Source organism: Amblyraja radiata, chromosome 10 (genome assembly GCF_010909765.2).
Source record: "Amblyraja radiata isolate CabotCenter1 chromosome 10, sAmbRad1.1.pri, whole genome shotgun sequence".
Taxonomy (NCBI): Eukaryota; Metazoa; Chordata; class Chondrichthyes; order Rajiformes; family Rajidae; genus Amblyraja; species Amblyraja radiata.
In genome coordinates this window covers 35,924,517-35,950,592 of record NC_045965.1, presented here as the reverse complement: position 1 = coordinate 35,950,592, position 26,076 = coordinate 35,924,517, and the positions used below count along the sequence as shown (strand labels likewise).

Below are 26,076 nucleotides of genomic sequence, written 5' to 3'. Positions count from 1 at the left end.
GAATGACCGGGATAAAAAATGTCTTCGATTATGGTGGCTGCTTTCCTGTGGCAGTGTGGCAGTGTGAAGTGTGCATGCAGTTGATGGTGGAGAGGCTGGTGTGTGATGGACTGGGCTACATTTACAACTCTCTGCAATTCCCTGTGGTCTAATGTCCCTGTCCCACTAAGGAAACCTGAACGGAAACCTCTGGAGACTTTGCGCCCCACCCAAGGTTTCTGTGCGGTTCCCGGAGGTTGCAGGTGGTTGCCGGAGGTTGCAGGTAGTGGAAGCAGGTAGGGAGACTGACAAAAACTTAAGGATAAGGGGGAAATCCTTTAGGACCGAGATGAGAAAAACATTTTTCACACGGAGAGTGGTGAATCTCTGGAATTCTCTGCCACAGAAGGTAGTTGAGGGTAGTTCATTGGCTATAATTAAGAGGGAGTTAGATGTGGCCCTTGTGGCTAAAGGGATCAGGGGGTATGGTGAGAAGGCAGGTACAGGATACTGAGTTGGATGATCAGCCATGATAATATTGAATGGCGGTGCAGGCTCGAAGGGCCGAATGGCCTACTCCTGCACCTATTTTCTATGTTTCTATGAAACATCATGTTTGATGAGCTTTTTGGAGTTCTTTGTGATATGATAAATAAATTAGATAAGGATGAACTAGAGGATGCGGTATGTTTGGATTTTTGGAAGGTTTCAAGAGAGACTTAGATTTAGCTTTTAGGGCTAAGGGAATCAAGGGAATCAAGGGATATGGGGGGAAAAGCCGGAACGGGGTACTGATTTTGGATGATCAGCCATGATCATATTGAATGCTGGCTCGAAGGGCCGAATGGCCTACTCCTGCACCTATTTTCTATGTTTCTATGTTTCTACGGTGGTTCATAAAACCCCCCAGAAAGTTAGTCAAATAAGGATAGAGTACATAGATTGGGGATAAAACATGACATGAAATTAGAATTTGGTTTTGCTTTTCACATAGACAGGATGTGACTACTGAAAAAAACTGGTAGATTTATGTTCAGGCCCCAGCTACACACTATCTATATCAATAATTTGGCACAGGGGTTCAAATGCTAATCTTCCAGGTATTCAATGGTTGGTCTGACAATACTAAGCTAGGTGAGGTTGCAAGTCGAAAGGAGGTAAAGTATCGTCAGGGGGATATGGACAAGGTAACTGAGTGTGCACGATCATGGCAGATGGAATGTATTGTAGAACAATTGCAACTTTAGTGCACAAAGGGAAAAGCAATGCAAATTTTAATGAATAATTGAAACTATTAAAATTATTGAAACAATACAAATTACTGAAACGTACAAAATTATATGAAGAGGAATTTTCCTGTGTATACGTAGTATAGAACTGGATTACAGTTATACAATGGGGGATTCTGGAGTTAGGGAGCATCATTTAAGAATAAGAGGTTATCTATTGAAGACAGTAATAAATGGGAATTTATTCATTGAGGATCATGGATCTTTGGAATTTTCTACCCCAGTGATCTGTGGAACCCAAATCATTGAACTTTGGAATAATGGGAAGTGAAGACTTTATGAACAAAGTAAGTCCATTTTAAAATGTAATTTATCAGTACAAGACAAATTTTCCCTCCTCACAAAAATCTACCTGTTTAAGTCAAATAAATATTGTATTGACAGAATTATCAAAATAAGATTCAATGAAAAAAGGTGATTTACTGAGATCCCCCCCAAAAATTACTCCAAAATCATTAAGGGAACACCCTTAAATTATAAAATGCCCTGAATGCCATGGCACATTTTAACTTTAGCTTAACTTTAGCTTAGCTTAAATGGCAGTACAAATAGTTCTATATCTGTACATCATACTGGTTTGATTGAATGCTTTAATGTGCATGTTTCACTTTGCTGCTCTGAGCACCTTAAAGAAAATCTTCAGTGGAACAGTCATCCACAATCATCAACTATGGCAGACATTACTAAATCTCATTAAGAACGAACAGAGTGATTGATACAATTATAATATCTTACAAAATAATTTACCTCAATAATTTTGTCTCCCGTCTTCAAAGCATTGGATCTTCCGGCTGGACTCTCCTCCAAGACATGTTTAATAAAGATTCCTCTTAATTCTTCACCATTTTTTAGCCTTTTTATTACTGTGTTCCCACCTACAATACTGATGCCAAGTGATTCACCTGGTACTCGCGAAAGTTCAACTCTAGAAGGAAAATAAGGATGTAAATTAGATTAGGAAAATAAAATGTATTCCTAATTTGCTTTCTTTTTTGCCAAATTCATATCCATCAAATAATTAATGCTCTCAGCAAAATATTTGTCAATGTATATAAGGCTAAAAGATTGTTTATAACAAGTCAAGATTAAATCCTATGTTCAATTAATATTCGCCAATATTAAAACTTATGTTTTCCAATTTCAACCTATCAGAGCAGTCATTCTTTGTGAAGCTGTTGTGCTGAAAGGAATATTAATATTATAAAGAAAGGTAGTTTCACATAACACTACAACACTTAATTCTAGAAATTTGATTCTATCGGTATACTGATGAATGGATCGACTGGGCTTATAATCGCTGGAATTTAGAAGGATGAGAATGGATCTTATAGAAACATATAAAATTCTTAAGGGATTGGGCAGGATAGATGCAGGAAAAAAATTCCTGATGTTGGGGGAATCCAGAACCAGGGGTCACAGTTTAAGAATAAGGGGTAGGCCATTTCGGACTGAGATGAGGAAAATCGTTTTCCCCCAGAAAGTTGCGAATCTGTGGAATTCTCTGCCACAGAAGGCAGTGGAGGCCAATTCACTGGATGTTTTCAATAGCGAGTTAGATATAGCTCAGGGCTAACGGAATCAAGGGATATGGGAAGAAAGCAGGAACGGGGTACTGATTTATGATTATCAGTCATGAACATATTGAATTGCGGTGCTGACTCAAAGGGCCGAATGGCCTACTCCTGCACCTATTTTCTATGTTTCGATAAATATAGGAAGGTAATGCATCTTAAACATGACAAAGATGACAGTAATGTTGATTATTGGGTGCTTTTTTAAATTATGCATTGAAATAGATTCAGATTAATCTGGGCATATTTAAATGCAATAAAAATCTCTGCATCTATTGAAAAGTTGTAATCAAGTGACAATTTATCAATCATCTGTAGAAACATGTGGAAGTGACACTAGAGATCCTCTTTCACAAGATGCACAAGAGGCACCACTGTCTTGGTGCATCTGATGGAAACAGTGGTAGCTATCAAGATAGTATATCAAAGTTCCAAAACTAAATTTTATTTGATGAAATTCCTTTAATCTGATCTCATTCCACCACAATATTACAAAATCCCTTTATCAATAAGAAAAACAAGAGCCTCAATGTAGCTCATATTTCTCATCCATGTTTATAAGTTAAAGATCCTCTTCAGTATATTTCAAAAGGTTGGGTCATTGTTTCTTTTCAGAGATGTGCTAATGGTCTTACTGGTAGAAATGCAATGAATTGGAATAAGATGGAATGGTATAGAGGTTTAAGTATAATTAATTGTTTTAATATACGTACATGTACATATCAGGATATGCATTTAAGGCTTGATGTGGTATTCACAAGCTCATTACATTCCAATCCTAAATCTTAAAAAATATCCTAATATTGCTTGGTATTTATCATTAGGAGCTTCATTTACATTCTAGTCATATCTTGTTTGATAAAGACATTAAAAAAAATAATATGTTGAGGTTATTTCTTGAATCATGTAGCTATGTAAAGGTAATATACTGAAAGTGGTCAAGATTGGACTTTATGCAGAAAGCAATCGTCAAACATGCTCTTGTACCTCCGCGGTGCCTCCCAGTGACTCAATATTGGTGTTTCTTCCCCTTCACCTTCTTCTCTTTCAGGCAATTCACTTATGATAAAAAAAAATAAGGCCATAATTAAATCAAATAGCTCTTTTTATATTATATCTAATATATTTTTTCTACCTTTGCAATTTTCTAACTTTCCAGTTCAACTTAAAGAAAAATCTGTTCTTTGTTGCCAAGGTAAAAAACTCCAATAAATGCAGTAATCATATATTTTATTAAACTCTTTTAATGTTATGATACAGATAATGCAATTCATGTCCCACTTAAAATGTTAAAAAGCAAGTGCATATTTACCGTTGATCATGAACCAGTGGTAATTCAATGGAGTCTCATCAGCATTTAAAAATTTGACGTTTTTTATGTTTTAGGTGAAGATTTATCAAAATTGGCCAGAATATAAATTCACCTTTTTTCAAACGTTGTCAATTCATAAAAAATGTTGCAGTAGTTTTTTTCCATTTTAATCCTACTGTATTGTGGTAGTTTCTAATGAACAATTACCTTTGACTTGTGAACATTGTGAACATTGTGAACATTGTGAACATTGTGAACAAGACTTTAACAGTGCAGCACGGCACTGTGCCACAGACAGTAGAGATACTGGGTGATATACAGCAACCCAGGTTCAAGCATGTGGAGCTTACAATTTTCATTGTGACTGTGTGGATTTCTGCTGGGTTCTCTGGTTTAAGGTCATAAGTGCTAGGAGTAGAATTCGGCCATTTGGCTCATCAAGTCTACTCCTCCATTCAATCATGGCAGATCTATCTCTCCCTCCGAACCCCATTCTCCTGCCTTCTCCCCACAACCTCTGACACCTGTACTCATCAAAAATCTATCTCTGCCTTAAAAATATCCACTGACTTGGCCTCCACAGCCTTCTGTGGTAAAAAAATTCCACAGATTCACCATCCTCTGTCTCAAGACGTTTCTCTTCATCTCCTTCCTAAAAAAACATCCTCTAATTCTTCCTCCCACCTCCGAAAGATGTGTGCGTTGTTAGGGTAATTGGCCACGTTAAAATATAGGTGAGTGATCGAATCGGATGGGGAGTTTATGGGAATATGAAGAGAATAAAATGGGCTGATAAGGATAAAATGGATGCTTAATGGTCAACAGTTTATGCTTTAAAATTCTGGCACATCTTATTAATTGATAAAATTGCTCATAAAAATAACAAAAATTACAGTAGGTAGTAGTTAAATTCTATAATAAATCCCATAAAATATTTGCTTGGTCACTGAAAATGCTTTGGAACTCCATATCATAACACTTTGTTGTTATAATGCGATAGTTACACAGTACGTTAGCCTTCATCAGTCAGGGAATTGAGTATAGAAGTTGGGAACAAGACAAATGCAAAGCCACACTTGAAGTACAGTTTGCAGTTTTGGTCACTGTTATAGAAACTTTCCATTATGTGGGTAAGAATGCAAGGAAGATTTACAAGGATGATGCCATAAAAGTTCTGGCATCATCCTTGTAAATCTTCCCTGCATTCAGAAAAGCCTTAAAATGTAGGGCGTCATGGTGGCTTCACAGTAGAGTTGCTGCCTTACAGCGCTTGCAGTGCCGGAGACCCGGATTCGATCCTGACTACCGTAGTCAGATTCGATCCTGACTACGGGTGCTGTCTGTACAGAGTTTGTATATTCTCCCCGTGACCGCGTGGGCTTTCTCCAAGATCTTTGGTTTCCTCCCACACTCCAAAGACGTACAGGTTTGTAGGTTTGTAGGTAAATTGGCTTTGTAAATGTAAAAATTGTCCCTAATGTCTGTAGGATAGTGGTAATATATGGGGATCGCTGGTCGGCACGGACTCGGTGGGCCGAAGGGCCTGTTTCCACGCTGTATCGCTAAACTGAACTAAACTCAAGGGCCTGAATTACAACAAGAAGTTGGGCAGGCTAGAGCATTCTTGACTGGAGTGCAGGTGATTGAGGGGTGTTCTTATAGAAGTGTATAAAATTATGAGGGGCATAGATAAGGCAAATGCAGTCTTTCTCCCTGGATAGGGGAATCAAGAACAAGAGAACAAGGATTTAAGGCAAAAGGGGAAATATTTAATTTGAACCTGAGGGGGAACTTTTTCCACACAGAGGGAGGTGGGAATATGGAACGAGCTGCCAGAAGCAATTGCGGTAGGTATAACAACAACATTTAAAAGACATTTGGACAGGTACATTTTTTTTTCTGACAAGCTAAAAAAGCTAAAATTATCAGAAGATTTATTTCCAGAGGAAAACTGCTGGCAATGATTATACATTGGAAATAAAACCAACCAAAAATATTAAAAATTATGTTGACTAGTAATATAACAAATATAATAATGTTACTACCTTGCAGTATCTTTCATCCTGGATTCTGCTGCCAATTCTACAGCATTGCTAGATTTTGTTTGCTTTGAAGCAAAACTTCTCTTATAGCGATCCACATCTTTTGCTGGTATATAAGTAATCCTAGACCCCCACAACCAACAAAGAGTATGGCATTTTAAATTAATTTTATTCAAGCAAAAGAAATATTATGCCATGATCAGTTGTAAGATACTGATTTCCACAAATTGCACGAAATAAATAGCTCAGTCACAGAGTTTCAAAATAGATGATTCTTATAAAGCATTAAGTTTTCATAATCGATGCTCAATATAGTTAATCCGAGATGGAGTTGGTATATCTGCAGCATCCATAAATCATGGAGAAGTAAATATTTTATTTTCCCTTGATTACGAACCAAATGGGAAGATATGCACATGGACTGTATTATCTTTGGCTATGATGATCTCAATAATCAAATCACTGCAGACATAACATCATCTCATAAATGAGCAGCAATCATTTGTGAAAGTCAAACAGTGAGAGTGTGTTGCAAATTATAATCACTGACTAAAGCTAGTGTTTATGGCAAGAAAGTAGAAAGATGTCAGGAAAAATTGGATTATTTTTTCTTGGTAATTCACAAACACAAAACTATAAATGACTATCACATCCCATCACCATTAATGACTTAGAGGTTTACATTTCCACTAAATAATTATTTTCATCCACAAAGGTTCTTAACATGTGTTTATATCAACATACTTGCTTGCAACCAAGCACTATTAAATTGATAACTTAAGGGCCAACAAATTAGGCCATTTGGCCCATCAGGTCTACTCCACCATTCAATTATGGCTGATCGCTCTCTCTCTCCTAATCCCATTCTCTTGCCTTCTCCTCATAACCCCAGACATCCTCTTTTAATCTTGTTTAATTTGAAAAAACAGCACAAAGTAAGATGTCAATAAGATGTATTCCAACATAAATTGATACTAAACCGAAAAGGATTTTGCTGAGTATGTCATAGGTTATAGGAAGGATAAGTGAGGGAAGAGACAAGCTAAACAAACAAAACGTTCTATATGCAAGACAAGACTAGGAATGACATAAATCACAAAAATAAAATGTATTTATTTTGCTATCAGACACACTTGATGTTGGCCAAATGGCTGAGGTTAATAAATAAAATACAAGATCAAATTGTTGTGAAACTATTCAAACCAAATATTCAATCAAAAATGCATTAACAAGTTGAAACAGGAGAAAGTTGCACAATATAGAATGAGAAATACTCACATAAGTTCCTCATTTGTGGCTTGCTTGGCAAAAAATAATTGCTTCTGAGTAGAATTTAGACCAGTCGTGGGCTCCACGTTCAATGCAACAATATAATCTCCCTTTTGGAGTTGTCCGTTTCTTCCAGCAGCACCTTCACTTTCAATGCTTTTGATGATCGCCCCAGGTCCTCTGTTATCACTTTTTATGCTCAATCCTAGTCCAAGCAAAACAATAATAAAAATATAGTAGGAATGTTTAATTACAAAACATAATCTATAATAATGATTGAACAAGATATTTATGCAACTATCCAATAAAAGTAGTTCTGCAGCTCGTGTAGCCGCTGCCCAAATCTTCAGGATTCAAACCTGTGGTGTGATGGGTTTCCACTGGATGCTCCAGTTTTCTATCACACCACAAATCTGAACAAGGACAATTGTAAATTGCCCCCTGGGTTTCAATAAGTGGTACAATGGTGCTGAGTAAGGGGACGTAAGGAGAAAGTAAAATGGATTACGGTGGGATTAATGGAAACATCGGATGCTAGATAGTCGCTGTGGACTTGTGGGCTGAAGAGGCTGCTTCCGATTGCATTTGACTCGTTTGAATTTTAATTAGCTGACCAAGTGGGTCTAGGAATGGCTAATTCAGTTCAATTCAGATATGTGAGGTGTTGCACTTTGGGAAGTCATACGAGGGTAGAACCTTCACAGTGAATGGTACAGCCCTGGGGATTGCGGTAGAGCACAGGGATCTGGAAGTATATAATTCCCTGATAATGGCATCACCGGTAGATATGATGATGAAGGTGGATTTTAACATGCTGGCCTTCATCAGTTAAGGAATTGAGTATAGAAGTTGAGACAGGATTTAAAAGGCACTTGGACAGGTACATGGATAGGAGAGGTTTAGAGGAATATAGGCCAAATGAGACCAGTTTAGATGGGGCATCTTGGTGGGCTGAAGAGTCCATTTCCGTGTTGTATGACTCTACAACTAAGTTGAGACGTCATGCTACAGATGTACAAGAATTTCCTGAGACCACACTTGGAGTATTGTGTGCAGTTTTGGTCACCTTGCAATAGGAAAAATGCCATTAATCTTGAAAGACTGCAGAGAAGACATTTAGACAAGATGGGTTTTGAGGGATATGACCATGGACGGAAATCCTGTGGGGGTGGGGGGGACACACGGCCCCTCCATGTTTTGAGAGGTGGGGGACAATCCCCCCCATGTTTTGTAATTCGGATTTTGAAATTCGGTGAAAAAAACCTATTAAAATCTCCGCTTTCCGCGAGACAGTGGGGTGTCACTGTTAAGCGCTTGTTAAATGTCTCTATTAACACCGTATTAACACGATGTGTCACCAATTGTGTTTTGATCTTCCAAAGCTGTCTGATGTGGGTACAATTACCATTTGAACGAATTGGATGTATTGGTGGATGGAACTTATCGGATTTAAACAAGTCAGGTCATTAAGGAATCCGGTCGAACGGGTTTCCTGGCTGGCTTGCACATAAATCCCTCACTCATTTAGTATGTTTTTCCCATCTCTCTCTCTCTCTCTCTCTCTCTCTCTCCCTCTCTCCCTTTCAAGGTTGGTTCTTCTGTTTGCCTTTATTTGCTTCAGTTTTATTTGTTTGTGTTATTTACCACATTGCAGCTTTTGAAAGATCCAAGCGCGTATCAGACACTTTCTAAGGGCTGAATCGGCCTGTTCGCGGGGCCTTTCATCGCCCGGCGCAGCTTAAAATCAAACTGCTGTGTCGAGGCGATTGAGGCTCCCTCTTTGCTCCCGCTAGCCGATTTTAAGCCGTACCGGGTGATGAAAGGCCCTGCGAATGGGCCGATTCAAGCCCCACGATTCGGGGCGGACGAAGCTGCTGTTGCTGAAGTTCAGAGTCGGTCACCGACCAGGTCAGCTCCCGATGATACGTGTGTGTGTGTGTGTGTGTGTGTGTGTGTGTGTGTGTGTGCGCGCCAAGAAATCGTCCCGTCCCCCCCCGCCTATGTTTTGATAGCGATTTCCGTCCCTGGATATGACCCAAATACGGGCAAATGGGACTAGCCTAAATAGGGCATCTTGGTTGGCATGGATGAATTGGTTTGACAGGCCTGTTTTTGTGCTGTACGACTCCATGACCATGACTTAATATTATATATGGCCAGAAGCTAAAAACATTAGTATTTCTGCAAGCACATGTGTTTTGGTGCAAGGACAATTACATGGTGGTAAAGGATAATACTGCACTTATAAATGAAAAATTAGTAGACAGGAGGTCAGATTATCTAATCAGCATACTTTTAACAGCATCTTTTCCTTTTTCAAATAAGTAGGTCAGTGTCAGAATTTAAATAATAACAATGAAGAAATCCAAGCTCTATGATTTCTATAAGAACTGGATAAAAAAAATATATATAGGTTACATATATTCATATCAAAATTAGGACAGGAAATTTCGGCTGCATCTGAATATGGAGCCCCTTCTGCAAGAAGTGGGTTTTTAAGAGCCATTACATCAATCTATGTACATCAGGGTCAGACAGTTTCTCTTCATTGAGTTGCTGGAGGAAAAATATAAATTTCTGGGCAGTGGATGTGAAACCGGGAGAGCGTTTAGGAAATCTTAATTCATGTTTATTTTAAATGGTTTTATATTTATTACCCCTATTGCAATTAGTGCATGGTAACAAGTATCAAACAGATTGCTTGCAACCAACATCTGACTAACTTTACTTTTTGTTCTTGCTCATTCAATTTGAGCAAACATATCTCCACTTTAGCATAAAATGGCAGAAGTGACCATGACGAGGGGGAAGCTGGAGAGGCATTCCTGAAAGAAGGTCTTTGACCATTCGGGATAAGGGACAGGAAAACTTGTGGAAAATCATTTGTCAATGATTTGTTGATGTATACTACGGCTGCATATTCCATGCAAGGGACTCGCAAAAATATCAAACCAATTTATGGAAAATAAATTTAAATGCAATAAAGGAAATACTACGAAATAAATGAAAATCATTGCCGTACAGCATCTTACAGATATTAGGCTAGAAAATGATAATGGTTGTGTCTTTTTATCTCTATATGGGAAAGGAGACTTGTGTGACCAATTTTGCAAAATCATGTTCCATCTCACAAGGAAGGGTCCTGAAAAATTTCCAGAGATTCATATCCTTTAGTTACACCAAGGAGGCTCCAATTCACTGATTTATGACATTGTTTCAGGGAATTTGAATGTCCCTAAATGGAGTATCATACCATGCAGCCTGATAAAAGCTAGGAACCAAATTGCAATGTTTATCTACAAAAATAAAATTCACATAAACCCAGAAATGCAGTTGAGACCTACCCCATTCCACATAACTCCTAACAATCTTGACAGATTGTCCTTCTACCTGAGGCATATACAAAGGCCCAGCACTGGTGAGGCAAGTGCCTGAAAATCAATTTGCCAAATGCACAAGCTCCCAAATTAATGACTGGCACCAGCAGCTCATGATAATTATTTACAGGCTCAAGATTAGGATACTTGCAGCCAAAAGGAGAAAATCAGCCCAAACGAATCTTTACCCCAGCACGTGAGCTACTCCACTTCAATGATACTTGGCACAATATAAAATCATCTGCTATTCTACTCCATACCACAATAGGTATTTCCCCTCAAACAATTTGCTAATGCAGAAACAGAAAATTATTTGCTCTTTATGGCTACTTTGCAAATTTATTTTAGTTTGCAGAAAATCTGAGATTAAAGCAATTAAAGTGGCATAAATAACTTCTTAGACCAGAAGACATAGTAGCAGAATTAGGATATTCAGCCCATCATGTCTACTCTGCCATTCAATCATGGCTGATCTACTTTTCCATCTCAACCCAACTCTACTGCTTTCTCCCTGTAACCTTTGACACCCTTTCTAATCAAGAACCAATCAATATCTGCTTTACTCACTGACCTGGCCTCCATAGCTGTCTGTGGCAATATATTACACCGATTCACCAGTCTCTGGCTAAAGAAATCCCATCTCATTGTCATTCTGAAGATACATCCTTTTATTCTGAGGCTATGCCCTCTGGTTCGAGACTATCCCATTGCTGGAAACATCCTTTTCACAACCACTCTATCTAGGCCTTTCATTGGCCAGTAGGTTTCAATGAGATCCCTCCTCGTCCTTCTAAACTCCAGGGAGTACAGGCTAGACCCTTCAAATGGTCCTCATACGTTAACCCAATCATTCCCGGGGTCATTCTTGTAAACTTCTTCTGCACCCTCTCCAAAGCTATCACATCCTTTCTCAGATATGGGGCCAAAAACTGCTCACATGAAGAAGGGTCTCGACCCAAAACGTTGCCTATTCCTTCGCTCCATAGATGCTGCCTCACCTGCTGAGTTTCTCCAGCTTTTTTGTCTACCTTCGATTTTTCCAGCATCTGCAGTTCTTTCTTAAACACAATATTGCAAATTTGGCCTCACAACCACATTATAAAGCTACAGAATATCATCCTTGCTTTTATATTCGGTATGTCAAGAAGGACTCTCTCGAACTTCTACAGGTCCACAGTAGAGAGCATGCTGACCGGTTGCATCGTGACTTGGTACGGCAACCTGAGCATCCAGGAGCAGAAAAGGCTGTAAAAAATTGTAACCACTGCCCAGTCCATCAGCGGCTCTGACCTCCCTACCATCAAGAGGATCTATCGCAGTCGCTGCCTCAAAAAGGCTGCCAGCATCATCAAGGAACCACAGAATCCTGGCCACACACTCATCTCTCCGCTGCCATCAGGTAGAAGGTACAGGAGCCTGAAATCTGCAACATCCAGGCTCAGGAACAGCTTCTTCCCCACAGCCTTCAGACTATTAAACACACCTTCAAACAAACTCTGAACAGCCTATTGCACTTTATCGGTTTATTGATGTGTTTATATATATATATATATTCTATGGTATATGGACACACTGATCTCATCTGTATTTATGACTACAATATCCTGTTGTGCTTCAGCAATGCAAGAATTTCATTGTCCTATCTGGGACACCTGACAATAAACTCTCTTGACTTGACTTGATATTCTAGTCCTCATGAAATGAATGTTAGCATATCATTTGTCTTCCTTACCACCCACTCAACCTGCAAATCAACATTGTGAGAACATTTTGCAAAGTTCTTTTGCACCTCCGATTACTGAATCCTCCCCAATTGGAAAGTAGTCTACACCTTTATTCCTTCCACCAAACTGCATGACTATACACATGGTATATGGACACATCTATCTGTTTTGTAGTAAATGCCTACTATTTTCTGTGTGCTTAAGCAAAGCTAGAATTTCATTGTCCTATACAGGGACACATGACAATAAACTCACTTGAACTTGAACTTGCTATGCTATATTCCATTTGCCACATCTTTGCCAATTTTTCAACTTGTTCAAGTCCTTCTACAACCTCCCTGGTTCCTCAACACTACCTGCCTCTTCGCCTATCTTCGTATCATCCACAAACTTGGTCACAAAGCCATCAATTCCATCATCCAGATTGTCACCCACTGAACACAATTACTAATTGTTAAATTACTTTATAATTGGATAACTCATTTATAATATTTAATCATTAGCTAAATTTATCACAGATCTTTAATTACATTTAAGTTGTAAAAAAATGCAATTCATTTTTTCCATACAAAGTTGCCAATTGAATTCTCTATTTAAAATTCCATTGATTAAATCATAAGTATTACAACATAAGGTTTCATATTTCCAGCATCAAATTTTAACAATGAAATATACTAGAATGATATAAAGATCTTTCTGATTATATGATATAAAGATCATACTGAGTTTATAATATTGTATCAGGTAATTAGTTATCACTATAATTATCCTGCATTTTCCTATATATTACAATGATTGGATAGCTTTTCACTGTAGCTTATTGCACATGACAATAAACTAAACTGTAAACTGGAATGCAAGTTTTTTTTTACAGTTGTTAAATAAATGAAATATCATGAAAGCATAAAATAAAGATACAATGTTTCCTCCTTTATGAAACACTGTTTGTTCTGGTTACCTAGAATTACTGAAAAATTATTGTATTATTCTTTATTGTGTACTTATTACTTCTATTGTTGCATTAATGTGTCTGTAAAGCTGCGGCAAGTAAGAATTTCATTGTTCCGTTACCAGTGCAAATGACAATTAAACATTCTTCATTCTTGACACCTGACATTTTTATACAGTTCATGACATTTGTTCTTCTAGATTCAATACTTAGTTTTATTACAAAGTTAAGGAATAACGAGGGGACTATTTTGCCCCTGTTCAAAAACAAAACAGAATTCAGTGAAAAATCATTACCATCATCCTGTTCAAGATAAATTTCAAAACGCCATGGGAATTGAGTGGATTTACAAGTAGGTCAGATCAATTCAAATGGTCAAAATCTATGACAGAACACGAGGGGAAATTTCATTTTAAAATAACAAAAACAATTCAACTGGATAACATAATTTAGCTGAAAGGGATATTCTGAATACACGATTACCTTGCAATTCATACTCCTCATAATGTGATTTTGTTAAGATTTTTGCAATGATCAAGGACTAGATTTTGGGGAAGTTAGACATTTGACCAGTACAAAGCAAGTTGGTTGGACTAAACTGACCTCAAAGCATAATGCAAATCCTCTTTGTAATCAATGCCAAATTTATTTATCAAAATACAGTGCTCATCAATGCACCTTCTGGAACTTTGGAAAAGACAGAACACAAACTAAAGATTTTATTCCTTTAGCTTTCAGGACTTTGTTACTATATAGTTAGATATTGTACATGGAGAAATTAAAGTTAAGTTGAGGAAGAAGGTGAAGTAAATCGGTTAAATGAAACTACGGTCATTTTTTCTAGTTTTACATCCTTCATAAATTCACATGATTTACTGATTATATTTTGGTGATGTTCTTCTAATTAAGTAATTCACATCTTTGAATGAAAATTTGTAGAGAGTTAGGTTAGATAATTATTTTAAAACTTTAGAAGTAAGACTTTAATATACAGGTAGTTCAGTTTCTTTGTACTGTCTACAAGGGGGTGCCCTGCATTCTGACTCCATTGGAAATATTTCAGAGAAGGGGAAATTACCTGCGGTGTGGGTGATTGCGTGGGAAGAGATGAGTAGTCAAGTAGGTGCTGCGGAAGTTTCTGCAGAAGGCAGAAAGGGCTGGGGATGGGAAGATGTGTGTGATAATGTTGAAGGTGGCGGAAATGTCAGGGAATAATGTGTTGGATATGGAGGGTAATGGGGTGAAAGGTGAAGATCAGGGGAACTCTATCCTTGTTTCATCTGGAGGAAGAGAGAACGAGACCAGAGACATGAGCAGAGAAAGATGCAGATAGTTACACTCATTGCATTTGGAATGTCATTCCAAGTGGGTGACAAGAGGTTGCAGGAGTAAAACACAATTTCTACCACTGCTCCATGATTTCGCTAGATATGTCTGGTGAGGTTTGGATGGCATGCCACTATTTCATCCTGACACTTAGTCTACCATGCATACACACACTAATTCAAAACAATTTTGGCTCCATCAACATTGCAGTACAGCTCATTTCATCTCTAACACCCGCTACAGGAGTTATCTCCAAATGTAAGATGATGTAAAGAAAATGCAATGCACTTCATCTTCATTTAGTTAAAGATTGCAAGGAAAAGAAATTAGAAAGGGTCTCAAATTCAATTCCAGGTCCATAAATAAGATGGCCAGTTCGTAGTTCTTGGGTAAAGTGCTTCCTGAACCTACGCCCCACCACAGAGCAAGTGCAAAATGTACTCTGCAAGCATTACCTTGAATGGTTTGTAGTGATCACCACACTCCCTATGATTTGATCACAGATAGGCACCTTGATACCATCTATGCAGTTGCATTTTCATAAAAGTGTTTTGGTCAGAGTTTCGGTTTTGACTTTGTAAGTTCTCAGAATAGGATGTTACCCACTCCCAAAGGAAAAGTCAACGCTAGAGATGCAAGAAGAACTTGGTTGATTTATGTTGAAGATAATAATAAGGCCCACAATGCATTTTTGCTGTGACACCTCTCAGCACCCCTATGGGACTGTTATTGCAAGTGTTAAGCAGATTAAAGGATGCATTACACATGGAGATAAAGCAGGCACTAACTGGCTACAGTCTGGCACAAGCTGCAGGGAATCTGATGAGGAGGTTACCCGAGAGAGGGTCAGGAAATCTATCCTGTTTCACTACACATATGAGTATGATAATTAAGGAGCTTTCAATACAAGGCTCATGTAGATGCACAATAAGATGGTGAGGTGTTCTGTTTGAAATAATGCAAGAGATGATAAAGAGCATTGCCAAATTGCTCATAAAACAGACAAAAATAGATCCACTTTCGACATTAATATTATTTGAAATATTATTGCAGTTTTTAAAGCGGCAAATATAGCGTTCTGTTGAAAATCTTTGGGGCGGGGTTTCAGAAAATAATATCATGATTGAATGAGAGGATATGGTAGCAAGCTTACACAATTCAATGTATTATTTAAAACTGGTCATACCTAGATCATGCCCATTTCTCATTATGGTGACAGTTCTCTCATAATCTTCTGGCACCATCTCTTGGACATTGGTTGACCCATTTGTAGAGGAAGATAGTGAACTTCCATTAAACGTTTCTTCATTCTGAATGAAGGCAAAATATATTAAGGCACATCACAAGTAAATTACCATATGCAACTCTGATCTCAATACTTGGATCTGAATAATTTCAAAGTAAAGAATAAATACATTTGAAGTGTCATTCATGATAGTCACTTCATTCTTATTCACAGCACGGGTCATTTTAGCAAGTAGAAGTGTTTCCAAACCAGAAAAAGTGATAGATTTACAATAATTATGCAGACCTCTAAATCACATATGCTTCATTAATTAATACTAATGTTCTAACAACATTCATTCTTGGTGATAGTATAACACTGTTGATTTGATTTTAATATTATCCTCAGTCTGAGGATCTGTAAATTTAGAGAAGCTAACCCTGTAAGAACACATCATTTAAATTATTCTTACCTCATTTGCATTATATTGAAATAAAGGTGGAGTATTAAGAAATTGATCATTAGTTGTAGTTAGGTCCGAAGGTTCATAATATTCCAATTTATCCTTTATACCCTGCTGCCGATTAACCATTTCACCTATTACAGGAATCACCTTGTTCTCATCATCCACCAACATTTCCTGCTGTTCATTACTCTGGGTCCATTGATTTCTTGTTAATGTATCAGATGACAAAAAATCAGCTGCATTGTCAACCTTACTGGGGTGTAAATTCAAGAACTTTAAATCCACCTCAGGTTCATCAACTAGTTCTTCTTGAGAAAATGAAGCATCGTCAAATTCCTATTGAACATAGCAAGAAATGTATAGTTAGTTTTAGTTACTTAAAATGTGAGAGATCTTTATCCCTCGGAATTAAAACAAAGAAAAAAATATTTTGTGCAGCACTTTAAAAATTCAAACTGAAAACAGTTTTTTAACCAGAACAAAGTTGAATGGGCTTTAAATAATTAGATATTTCCATGAATATGAAATGCATACCTTTAGATTCAGGACCAGTTTCTATCCGGCAAACCACCCTCTCTCCAGCTGGAGTGTGGTCCTGACTTTCCATCTACCTCATTGGAGATTTTGAACTATCTTTAATCAGACTTTACCTTGCACTAAATGTTGTACCCTTTATCTGTACACTGTGTACTGCTTGATTGTAATCATGTATAATATTTTGTTTGACTGGATAGCACGTAATATCTCCAGATAATTAGTGCAATCCTCTAGATTGTCCAGTAATGTAACTGGAGCATTTCATACACACATCATAAATATCCATATAGAAATACTTCAATATTAATTTTAAACTCCTAATGCAAAGGTACTTACATGGGGCACAGGCAGGTTTGTGGAATAAGCTAAATTCAACATGTCTGAATCCTGCTGGATATTTTCTCTAGTAGAATTTGAGCGGGTGAAGTCTGAAATGTGATTTTCATTTGCTTCAGTCTGAAAGGAAAAAATGCAATTTTTGCAAATTAAACAGCGCTTCCTATCCTATCTTCACCAGATGATTTTAATGATGCTTCCTTTTTTTAAACCTTTCAATCATTTCCACAAATCCCATCAATGCTTTAGGATATTAACAAATTGAATGAAAGCACTAATATATCCAAATAAAATGTGTAAGATTATGTGGTTCTCTCTATTAAGGTTTGAACTTATCATTTAGATGTGGTCAACAATGTGGTCTCAGGTAGATAGCCAATATTTTCATATTCATGTAGCAGCTGATGACATGTTATTATTATGCCTCAATAAGCTTTCTTATTTAAAGTGGTGATTTTGGTGCTGTTCATCTTATGACACGTGTTGATTTAATATGGCAATCATTCTTCAAGTCATTACAATCAAGAAATCAGTGGTCTAAGCATTAGACAAGATACTAAACTACTTTATTGTCCATGGATCCTGAGAAATGGTAGAAGATTCTATACAGCAATACTGCATCTATCTCTGCATGATGCTTAGATATGAAAACGAATAGTCTGGGGGGAAAGAATAAATCTTACCACCTTACAGCACGGAAGGAAATAATTTGGCCCATCATGTCTGTGTGCTCACTCTTGAAGTAAGCTACACAATGTGCCAAACTCTTCAGCCATCAGGCTTCCCCCTCCCCCCTCCCCAGCCGTGAAATATTTTTTCCTTTGCAATGATATGTGGAATTACCACTTAAAAATAATCAAAACTATTCCATAATCCTGCCAAATTAAAAAATATAGAACTGAAGATGCTGGTTTATACCAGAGACACAAAGTGCAGGAGTAACTCAGCGGGTCATGTCATAAGGAATAGGAATAGAATTAGGCCATTCAGCCCATCAAGTCTACTCCGCCATTCAATCATGGCTGATCTATCTCTCTCTCTAAACCCCATTCTTCTGACTTCTCCCCTTAATCTCTGACACTTGTACTAATCAAGAATCTATCTATCTCTGCCTTAAAGACAGGGTCAGGTGGCATCTCTGGAGAAAAAGGACAGAGGTGATGTTTCAGGTCGGGACGCTTCTTCACATCGAGTCTGAGATGCTGCCTGATCTGCTGAGTTGCTCCAGCGCATTGTATCTATCCATCATCCTTCCAGGCAGTTCATTCTAAACCAAATGAATTGATATATAAAAAAGAAAATCTCATCTGCTTTCTGGTTCTTTTGCTAATCATCTGCAGTTTATCTCCTGGTTACTAATCATTCTGCCAGAGCCAACAGTTTCTCACTTTCCTCCAGTTCCTCTCAGAAATTTCTTGATAAAGAGAATTCAGTTTTGCCCCTCATTTCTATCATTCTCCAGTGCATCCTCTCTCTCCCCAAAAATTGTAATGTTTAGAATTGGACAGTGATTGATAAAGGCGTTAAATGTTTTGGCTTCACTTATTAAGCCAATGGCACAGGCTTCTTTAATAAAGGCCTTATTAACTTGCGCTGCCTCTTCCAAATATTACTGTATGTGAAACCCTACATATTTTTCTGCCCTTGCGTCTCATCTTAGATCATATGTTATCCTCGTTCTTTATTCTTTTCCACAAAACACATACCAGAATATAGCTGACTTTCAGAAACTATTATATTCCTGTACAAATAGTTTAATAAGATAGTCACTATAAATAGTTGGTTATTTCCCTTGATGGTGGGCATAGCTAAATCTGAAGACAGCAACAAAAGCATCTAATATTAAATAGCCATTTAATAACAGAAAGGTAAATAAATGCCCATGGAAACACAAGAGATTGCAGGTGCTGAAATCTTGCATTAAAATTAATTGCCTGGAGAAGCTCGGCAGGTCAGGCAGGATCTGTGGAGGAAAAAGGATATTCATAATTTCAGGTTGGGACCCTTCTTCTGTTGTCCGTCCATTTCCCTCCACAGATACTGTATGATCTGCTGAGTTTCTCCAGTCGCTTGTTTTTAGCTCAAGTAAATGTCTATGTTGCTTAGCGAAATCACTTAAAAAAACTGCTATGCTACGGCATCTTACTTAAGAGATGAGAGAATACAAACCAAATTTATCTCCATGTTACACTCCTGACAGAAATTCTTCTTATGCCTTTATGTCACATGCACAATTGTTAATTTATCAATTAACACTATATTATATTTTTCAAGGTAAACATACATAAACACAGAAACACTTTAAAGCCAACAAACCATTCTAATACATTTAAGTAAATATAACCACATTATACCCAATTACAAGAAAAACAATTTCAAGAAATGATGAGCCTCAGTAAAATGAATTTGCTCATTTTCTAACTTTTGTGCTCAAACATATACCACTTGAATTTCTTAAAGATGAGGAAGCTATGTAACTATTTTTAGATTATCTGAGACTGAAATGATCAGCTATGCCAGTCTAAATTAGATTGATTATACTTGTTAAAAAGCTGTGACCTAATGCAAAAAAAAGTTTACTTCTTGTATATTTTATTTGCATTTATGTTAAGAAGCAAAAGGGAGAATTCCACAGTAAAATAAATAAATGTAATGTTATTTTTTTTACACATAGTTTCCTGGAGGCTGAGATCTCTTCCTAATAACCTTGACATTATCAAAAATTTACATTTCATGAACATTATTGGTGCTTACCACCATTGGTTTGCAGATGCCAAGGCGGACCTTGCCATACGGAGTGTCTTTCAAAGCCTGAACAGCTTCCGCCAAAGAGGTATTCTCTAGATTTTGGTCATTAACAAAGACGAGCCGATCCCCGGGTAGCACTCTGCCATCACATTCAGCAACCCCACCAACCACCAAAGAGCGAATAACAATAACAGTGCGTGTGGGATCTAAGGGATCCTGCAGAGGGAGCCAGAGACCATAAGAAGAAGATTAGACAAAGAAAGATCTAAAGCAAGCTGAGACAAAAGGTACACAGCGCACAAGCCTATAACATTTATCAATCCCACATGCAATCCCACAAACATAACAACCATTAAATCCACAAACAATATTTGTTAAAAAAAATATTTTCTTTAGCGGCTTAATTGGCATTGAAATGTCACTCTTATCAAAAGCAAATAAGTCAGCCAACATTTATTGAACATGGTCCAACAGCTTTAAAGAAAATACATACAAACTTGAGATGCCACTTTACCCACACAGTGTTAATGAATGATAATACAGAGCTCAACATGCAATTTGCCTCTAAACATAATACCGTTTTTGAAACAAGGTGGGGTAAGATGGGGAAAGGGATGGGCACAATTGCCAGTTTTCTTCCATGCAGCTACCATGAAGACTGCAGAGTCAGCAATGAATTAGTACATCACACAGAGAGGCAAAGATGTGAAACTGAGGGTGAGCGATCAAACTGAAATACATTAGTTCATCAAGGTTCTTTGAGGTACATTAGGATAGAGATATAGCAGTTATTAACACAGCAGAACTAAATCACAGTTAGCAGGCAACAGTTTTCTCCATTGGTTGCAAGCCCTGCCCACCAAGCTACCAGATGCGCATGGCTTTGCCCGTTCATAATAATAATAAAAATACACGTTATTGTCATTGTAAATACATACAACCAAATTTCAGGCACACTGAAGATTCATGATCTATTTCTTCATAAAAGCAGCTGGGTTTAATCAAACATTACCGTACAGTTTGAAAGCAAATCTAGGTGAGGAAGTGGTTAGAACTGATTGAAAAGGTACATTGTTGTGTGGAGGTCTGTCTTTCTGCCAGTCCGCAATTGTGTGGAGGTAATGTGTGATAATTGGAGACACAAAAGGCTGTCGATGCTGGAATATGGAATCATGACTAGTCATCTGGTGCACTGAAATTGGCTTTGGAATAGTCAGTAGCATACACAGAATAACAGAACTATTAATTACAAATATCATAAATCCATTGTTAAATATCTTCATTATTTAATACTATTCTGGTTCCTTAAAAAAAAAAATTTTAAATTTAAGTTAATGTAATGTTCTTTTCTTGGTTTCAGTTTTACTCAGTAAAGGAGGGAAAAAATCGCATAAAAGAGTTTACAATTGCAGAATGGTTGTTGAAGAATTTGAATTTGGCCACATAGCAGGCAACATCATAATGAATGGGTGTTTTATGGATCAGAGGAAGAATAGCGAGGCTTCCCAAAGATTGGTGTTAGCATCACAGCAGTGGAAAATAAAGCAGCGGAAGGGATCCACTGTGGATTTCTGTAGAGCATTGGATAAAAAGATTGTGAAGGAAAATTTGCACGGCTACAAATCATGTGATAGGAGTAGAATTAGGCAACTCGGCCCATCAAGTCTACTTTGCCATTCACTCATGGCTGATCTATCTTTCCCTCCTAACCTCATTCTCCTACCTTCTCCCCATAACCTCTGAAACCTGTACTAATCAAGAATCTATCTATCTCTGCCATAAATATATCCACTGACTTTGTTTCCACAGTCTTCTGTGGCAAAGAATTCCCTAGATTCACCACCCTCTGACTAAATAAATCCCTCCTCATCTCCTTCCCAAAATAACGTCCTTTAATTCTGAGGCTATGATCTATAGTACTAGATTATCCCACTAGTGGAAACATCCTCTCCACATCCAAGCCTTGCATTACTCTGTAAGTTTCAATGAAATCCCCCCTCATTCTTCTAAACTCCAGCGAATATAGGCCCAGTGCCATCAAACGGTCCTTATATGTTAGCCTATTCATTTTTGGGATGAATATATACAGATATATTACTAGTGAACGAATGGAAGTAGTGAGATGCTTAGGTGGTGACATGGCATGGACATGATGAGCCAAATGTTCTCTACAACCATTCTACGATTTCATAATTTTGATCAAGGCCAAACCAACTCAGATAGAAGACAGAATATGATCATGGCTGTATGGGTACAAATACAGGGAATGTTGACACAAGGGATTGACACAAGTCATAACTCGCCAGTGCCAAAAGTTGCACATTAATTATAAAATGAGATCGGAAAAGTAAGCGCCATCTAGTGTCCAATGCCCATATTACACCATGGGGAGCCTATTTCCGTGTTGCAGTCTATTTAAATGATATATTATTATACCATATATATATAATAATAATATCTTTTAATTGTGTGTGTGTGTATATATATATATATATATATATATATATAATATATATGTGTGTGTGTGTATATAATGCACACACACACACACATATACATACATATATAGGTATATATATATATATATATATATATATATATATATGACTGTAATCATATATAAAAATAATATAATGAATATAATTGTGAGGTTTTTTTTGAATGAGTGCCACAGAGGTCCTCTTGAACCAGCCTCATTAATACGTCAGGGCAGGTCTTCTGGGTTCCCCGTTTACTGAACCCCACTGAGTGCCAGTGTGCAGAGTGGGGATCATGGTCATAGTGGGACTGTGGCAGTGCCAGGCTGGGGGAAGGCTACGGCAGGAAAATGCCTAACCCTAATTCGCCCCCCTCCCAGAGCTGCCCATGGCTGGAGCTGGAGCCGCTTAGGGACCGGCTGTGGGCTCCGTATGCGTGGCCCCGCAGCGCGTTCACCTCGGCTAGCATGCCCTTCTGGTGGTGGCGATGCAGGGGGGAAGCACTGCCTGAGCCGCCTTCAGCACCCAGATAGCGCCGGCTCTATCAGACCGCCTGCTCGCTTGCTGCAACACCGGCCGGCTGGCCGACAGCCCGACGGACCCTCGCTGCACTCACCAGAGGTCCGGCCAGACGCTCACCACCCGGTGGCCCAAGGCTCACCTCCCGGCAGGAGCGGGATTGGCCAATTTGCGTCTGACCTCAATATCAAACATGCATTGATTGGGCAATTACTACTCAGAAAATTTGAGGTTTTTCTCATATTTTTAAAAATGTGCAGGTTTTGTCCTTGATGAGTTTCAGGTTTGATTTATATAATATTTTTACATAATATGTTAAAAATTTAGGTAGTTCTGTGAGTTGGGTCACAAAACTAAACGAAAAGGCTCCTCGGCCCACAGCCTACAGGCAAAAACTCTGCACACTGATATTGCTGCCCCAGCAAACCTAATGTAACTGTCATACCTGGGGCCTGGGGAAAAAAAATGAAACTTTACCACCATATACATTGATGGTACATAAAAATATTCTACAATCTTTGTGATACAATATTTGGAATAAAGATTGAAAAACTGCCAATGTTTAAAAATTATAATTTAAATTTGATGCAAGAATGAAAGTGATTTTTAATGTCAGACTTTCCCTGCGAAAGTGAAACTAGATCTTAAAGTTGCAATAGTTTAAAATAAAATCAAATTTTACAATAAAATCATTAAAATAACTTTAAAGTTAAAGTTTCAGTATTACTGCAATTAATTTCCCCTCTTTTCTCAGCACATACTATGTAAAATCTATCAACAATAGGAACTGTCATTTATGCTCCATTCAGCTGCTTTAATGACGTAGAAATTCACATTCAACATACCAACATATTGACCCACAATTTGCTGGGAAAATAATGGCAAGCTTAATAGGTACAAGGTTATTAATGTGCAAATGACACAAACATTTGTACATTAAAAGAGTTTTGTCAAATCTGCAGAACCTGCAGAATAATTTGCGCTTCCAATTTAATGTTAGGCTTTTGAGAACAGCAATTTATGTGATTAAAGAAATTACTGTATTTATAGTGATAAAACAAATTACAAATGCTACACAAAGGCATGAAAGTTAGACTTAATAACATAAGGATCATTTCAACACTAGGATTTATGCTCCTAGCATGTTAACTGTGAAGCGTCAAGCCAGCAGTTACCAACAACTCTTACAGCTCTCTAAAATGTTAGATTTTAAAAATCTTATCTTTTGTTTATTGTTTCCTTCTATACTTCTCTCAGTCTGTTCTCTTTCCTCACTTTCAGCTACTTAGCGTTTAATGCCCACTACTTCATTCCCTGTCCTATTTCGCTCTCCTTCAATTTCATGGGTTTAAGGGCAGCACAGTTTTGCAGCTGGTAGAGTTGCTGCCTCACAGCGCCAGAGACCCAGGTTGGATCCTGACCTCGGGTCTTGTCCGTGTGGAGTTTGCATGTTCTCGCTGTGACTTGTGGGTTTCCTCCCACATCGCAGAGACGTGCATGTTTGTAGGTTAATTACCCTCTGTAAATTGCCCCAGGGGTGTAGGGAGCAGATGTGAAAATGGCATAACATAGAACTAGTATGAATGGGTGATCAATGATCGGTGTGGGCTCGGTGGGCCAAAGACCTTGTTCATAAGCTCACGTGATTGGAGCAGAATTAGCACATTCGGCCCATCAAGTCTACTCCGTCATTCAATCATGGTTGATCTATCTTTCTTCTCCCCACAATCTCCGACACTCGAACTAATCAAGAATCTCTCTGTCTCTGCCTTAAAAATATCCATTGACTGCCTCCACAGCCATTTGTGGCCATTAATTCCACAGATTCACCACCCTCTGATGAAATAAATTCCTCCTCATCGCCTTCTTAAAGGAACTTCCTTTAATTCGGAGGCTATGACCTCTGGTCCTAGACTCTCCCAATAGTGGAAACATCCTCTCCATATCGGCTCTATCCAGATCTTTCACTATTCGGCATCCTTCTAAACTCCAGTGCGTAGAGGCCCAGTGCCATCAAACGCTAACCCATTATTTCCATGCAGTATCCCAAAACTCTAATGTTTCTTGCTATCAATGTTTAGCGAGGTTGCAGATGCCCCGTTATCAGACAGCACTTCCAGCAATTTGTGTTGCACAGAAAATCTGGAGGTAGAAATTCCACCAATCCATATGTAATCCAGGAAATTTCACTCTGCAACAATTACTGATTACACCTCCCATTACTGACTTTCAAGCCTAAGGTAAAACAATTGAAAAATCTAAGTAGTCTGTTGTAATTTCTCCATGAAATGCTTTCTAAAGTTCATAGAATTATCAAACATGAATACATTAGCCTACACCTATTGAAAATTCATAACAGCAGGTTTGTTTCTGAAATATCTCTCATTTAAACATAATAGAAAGTAAAACATGAAGAAGTTCCTAAAAAGTATAAGGCTTTCTATATTTAAATATTCTTTAAATGTTTGTTGCAGTTAATGTAATACTTTATCATGCAGCTGGCAAATAAAAAAAGGAAAAGTACATATGTTCCATTAGACAGCTGGTGTCAATCATAGTCTCCAGGGCCTGAGGAAAATATGTTTACAGAAAGGCTGCATTTCATCTGGCAGCATGCACTTACAAGCAGAGTTCATCTTTATTAAACATACTTCATTATCTGGTAAAAATAAAGGTAAACTTGATAGGTAATGTTTTCCCTACACTGGCCAGTTTGAGCTGCAAGCAACTTAATATTTCTAGTGTTTTATGCAGAAACTATGTTAGATTATTACAAAAATATTCAACATTTCTGCACTTTAAAGTTTAACTAATGAATATGCCAGCAAAACCTTGAATAACAATTGTGACAGATTTTCAGCAGAGATAAAAATATAAATGAATCAAATTTATAACTTTCATCAGTAAATTATTTACCAGAAAAATCAATT

At 37.7% G+C, this 26,076-nt stretch overlaps 1 protein-coding gene across 5 annotated transcripts in view; it reads right to left on the bottom strand.

Annotated features, from left to right (window-relative positions):
- patj (PATJ crumbs cell polarity complex component) overlaps nt 1–26,076 on the bottom strand; it is a 226,801-nt gene that overhangs the window by 125,367 nt on the left and 75,358 nt on the right. For 4 of the 5 annotated variants that reach the window (XM_033028540.1, XM_033028542.1, XM_033028541.1 and 1 more), the window contains 8 exons: nt 20,157–20,366; nt 17,403–17,522; nt 16,536–16,865; nt 16,025–16,148; nt 7,472–7,667; nt 6,197–6,316; nt 3,827–3,898; nt 2,016–2,193 (listed from right to left, as the gene is read on the bottom strand). In XM_033028540.1, the coding sequence (XP_032884431.1) occupies nt 2,016–2,193; nt 3,827–3,898; nt 6,197–6,316; nt 7,472–7,667; nt 16,025–16,148; nt 16,536–16,865; nt 17,403–17,522; nt 20,157–20,366 (1,350 nt within the window). The remainder of the gene's footprint in view (nt 1–2,015; nt 2,194–3,826; nt 3,899–6,196; nt 6,317–7,471; nt 7,668–16,024; nt 16,149–16,535; nt 16,866–17,402; nt 17,523–20,156; nt 20,367–26,076) is intronic. The other variant, XM_033028544.1, reaches the window with a different exon arrangement.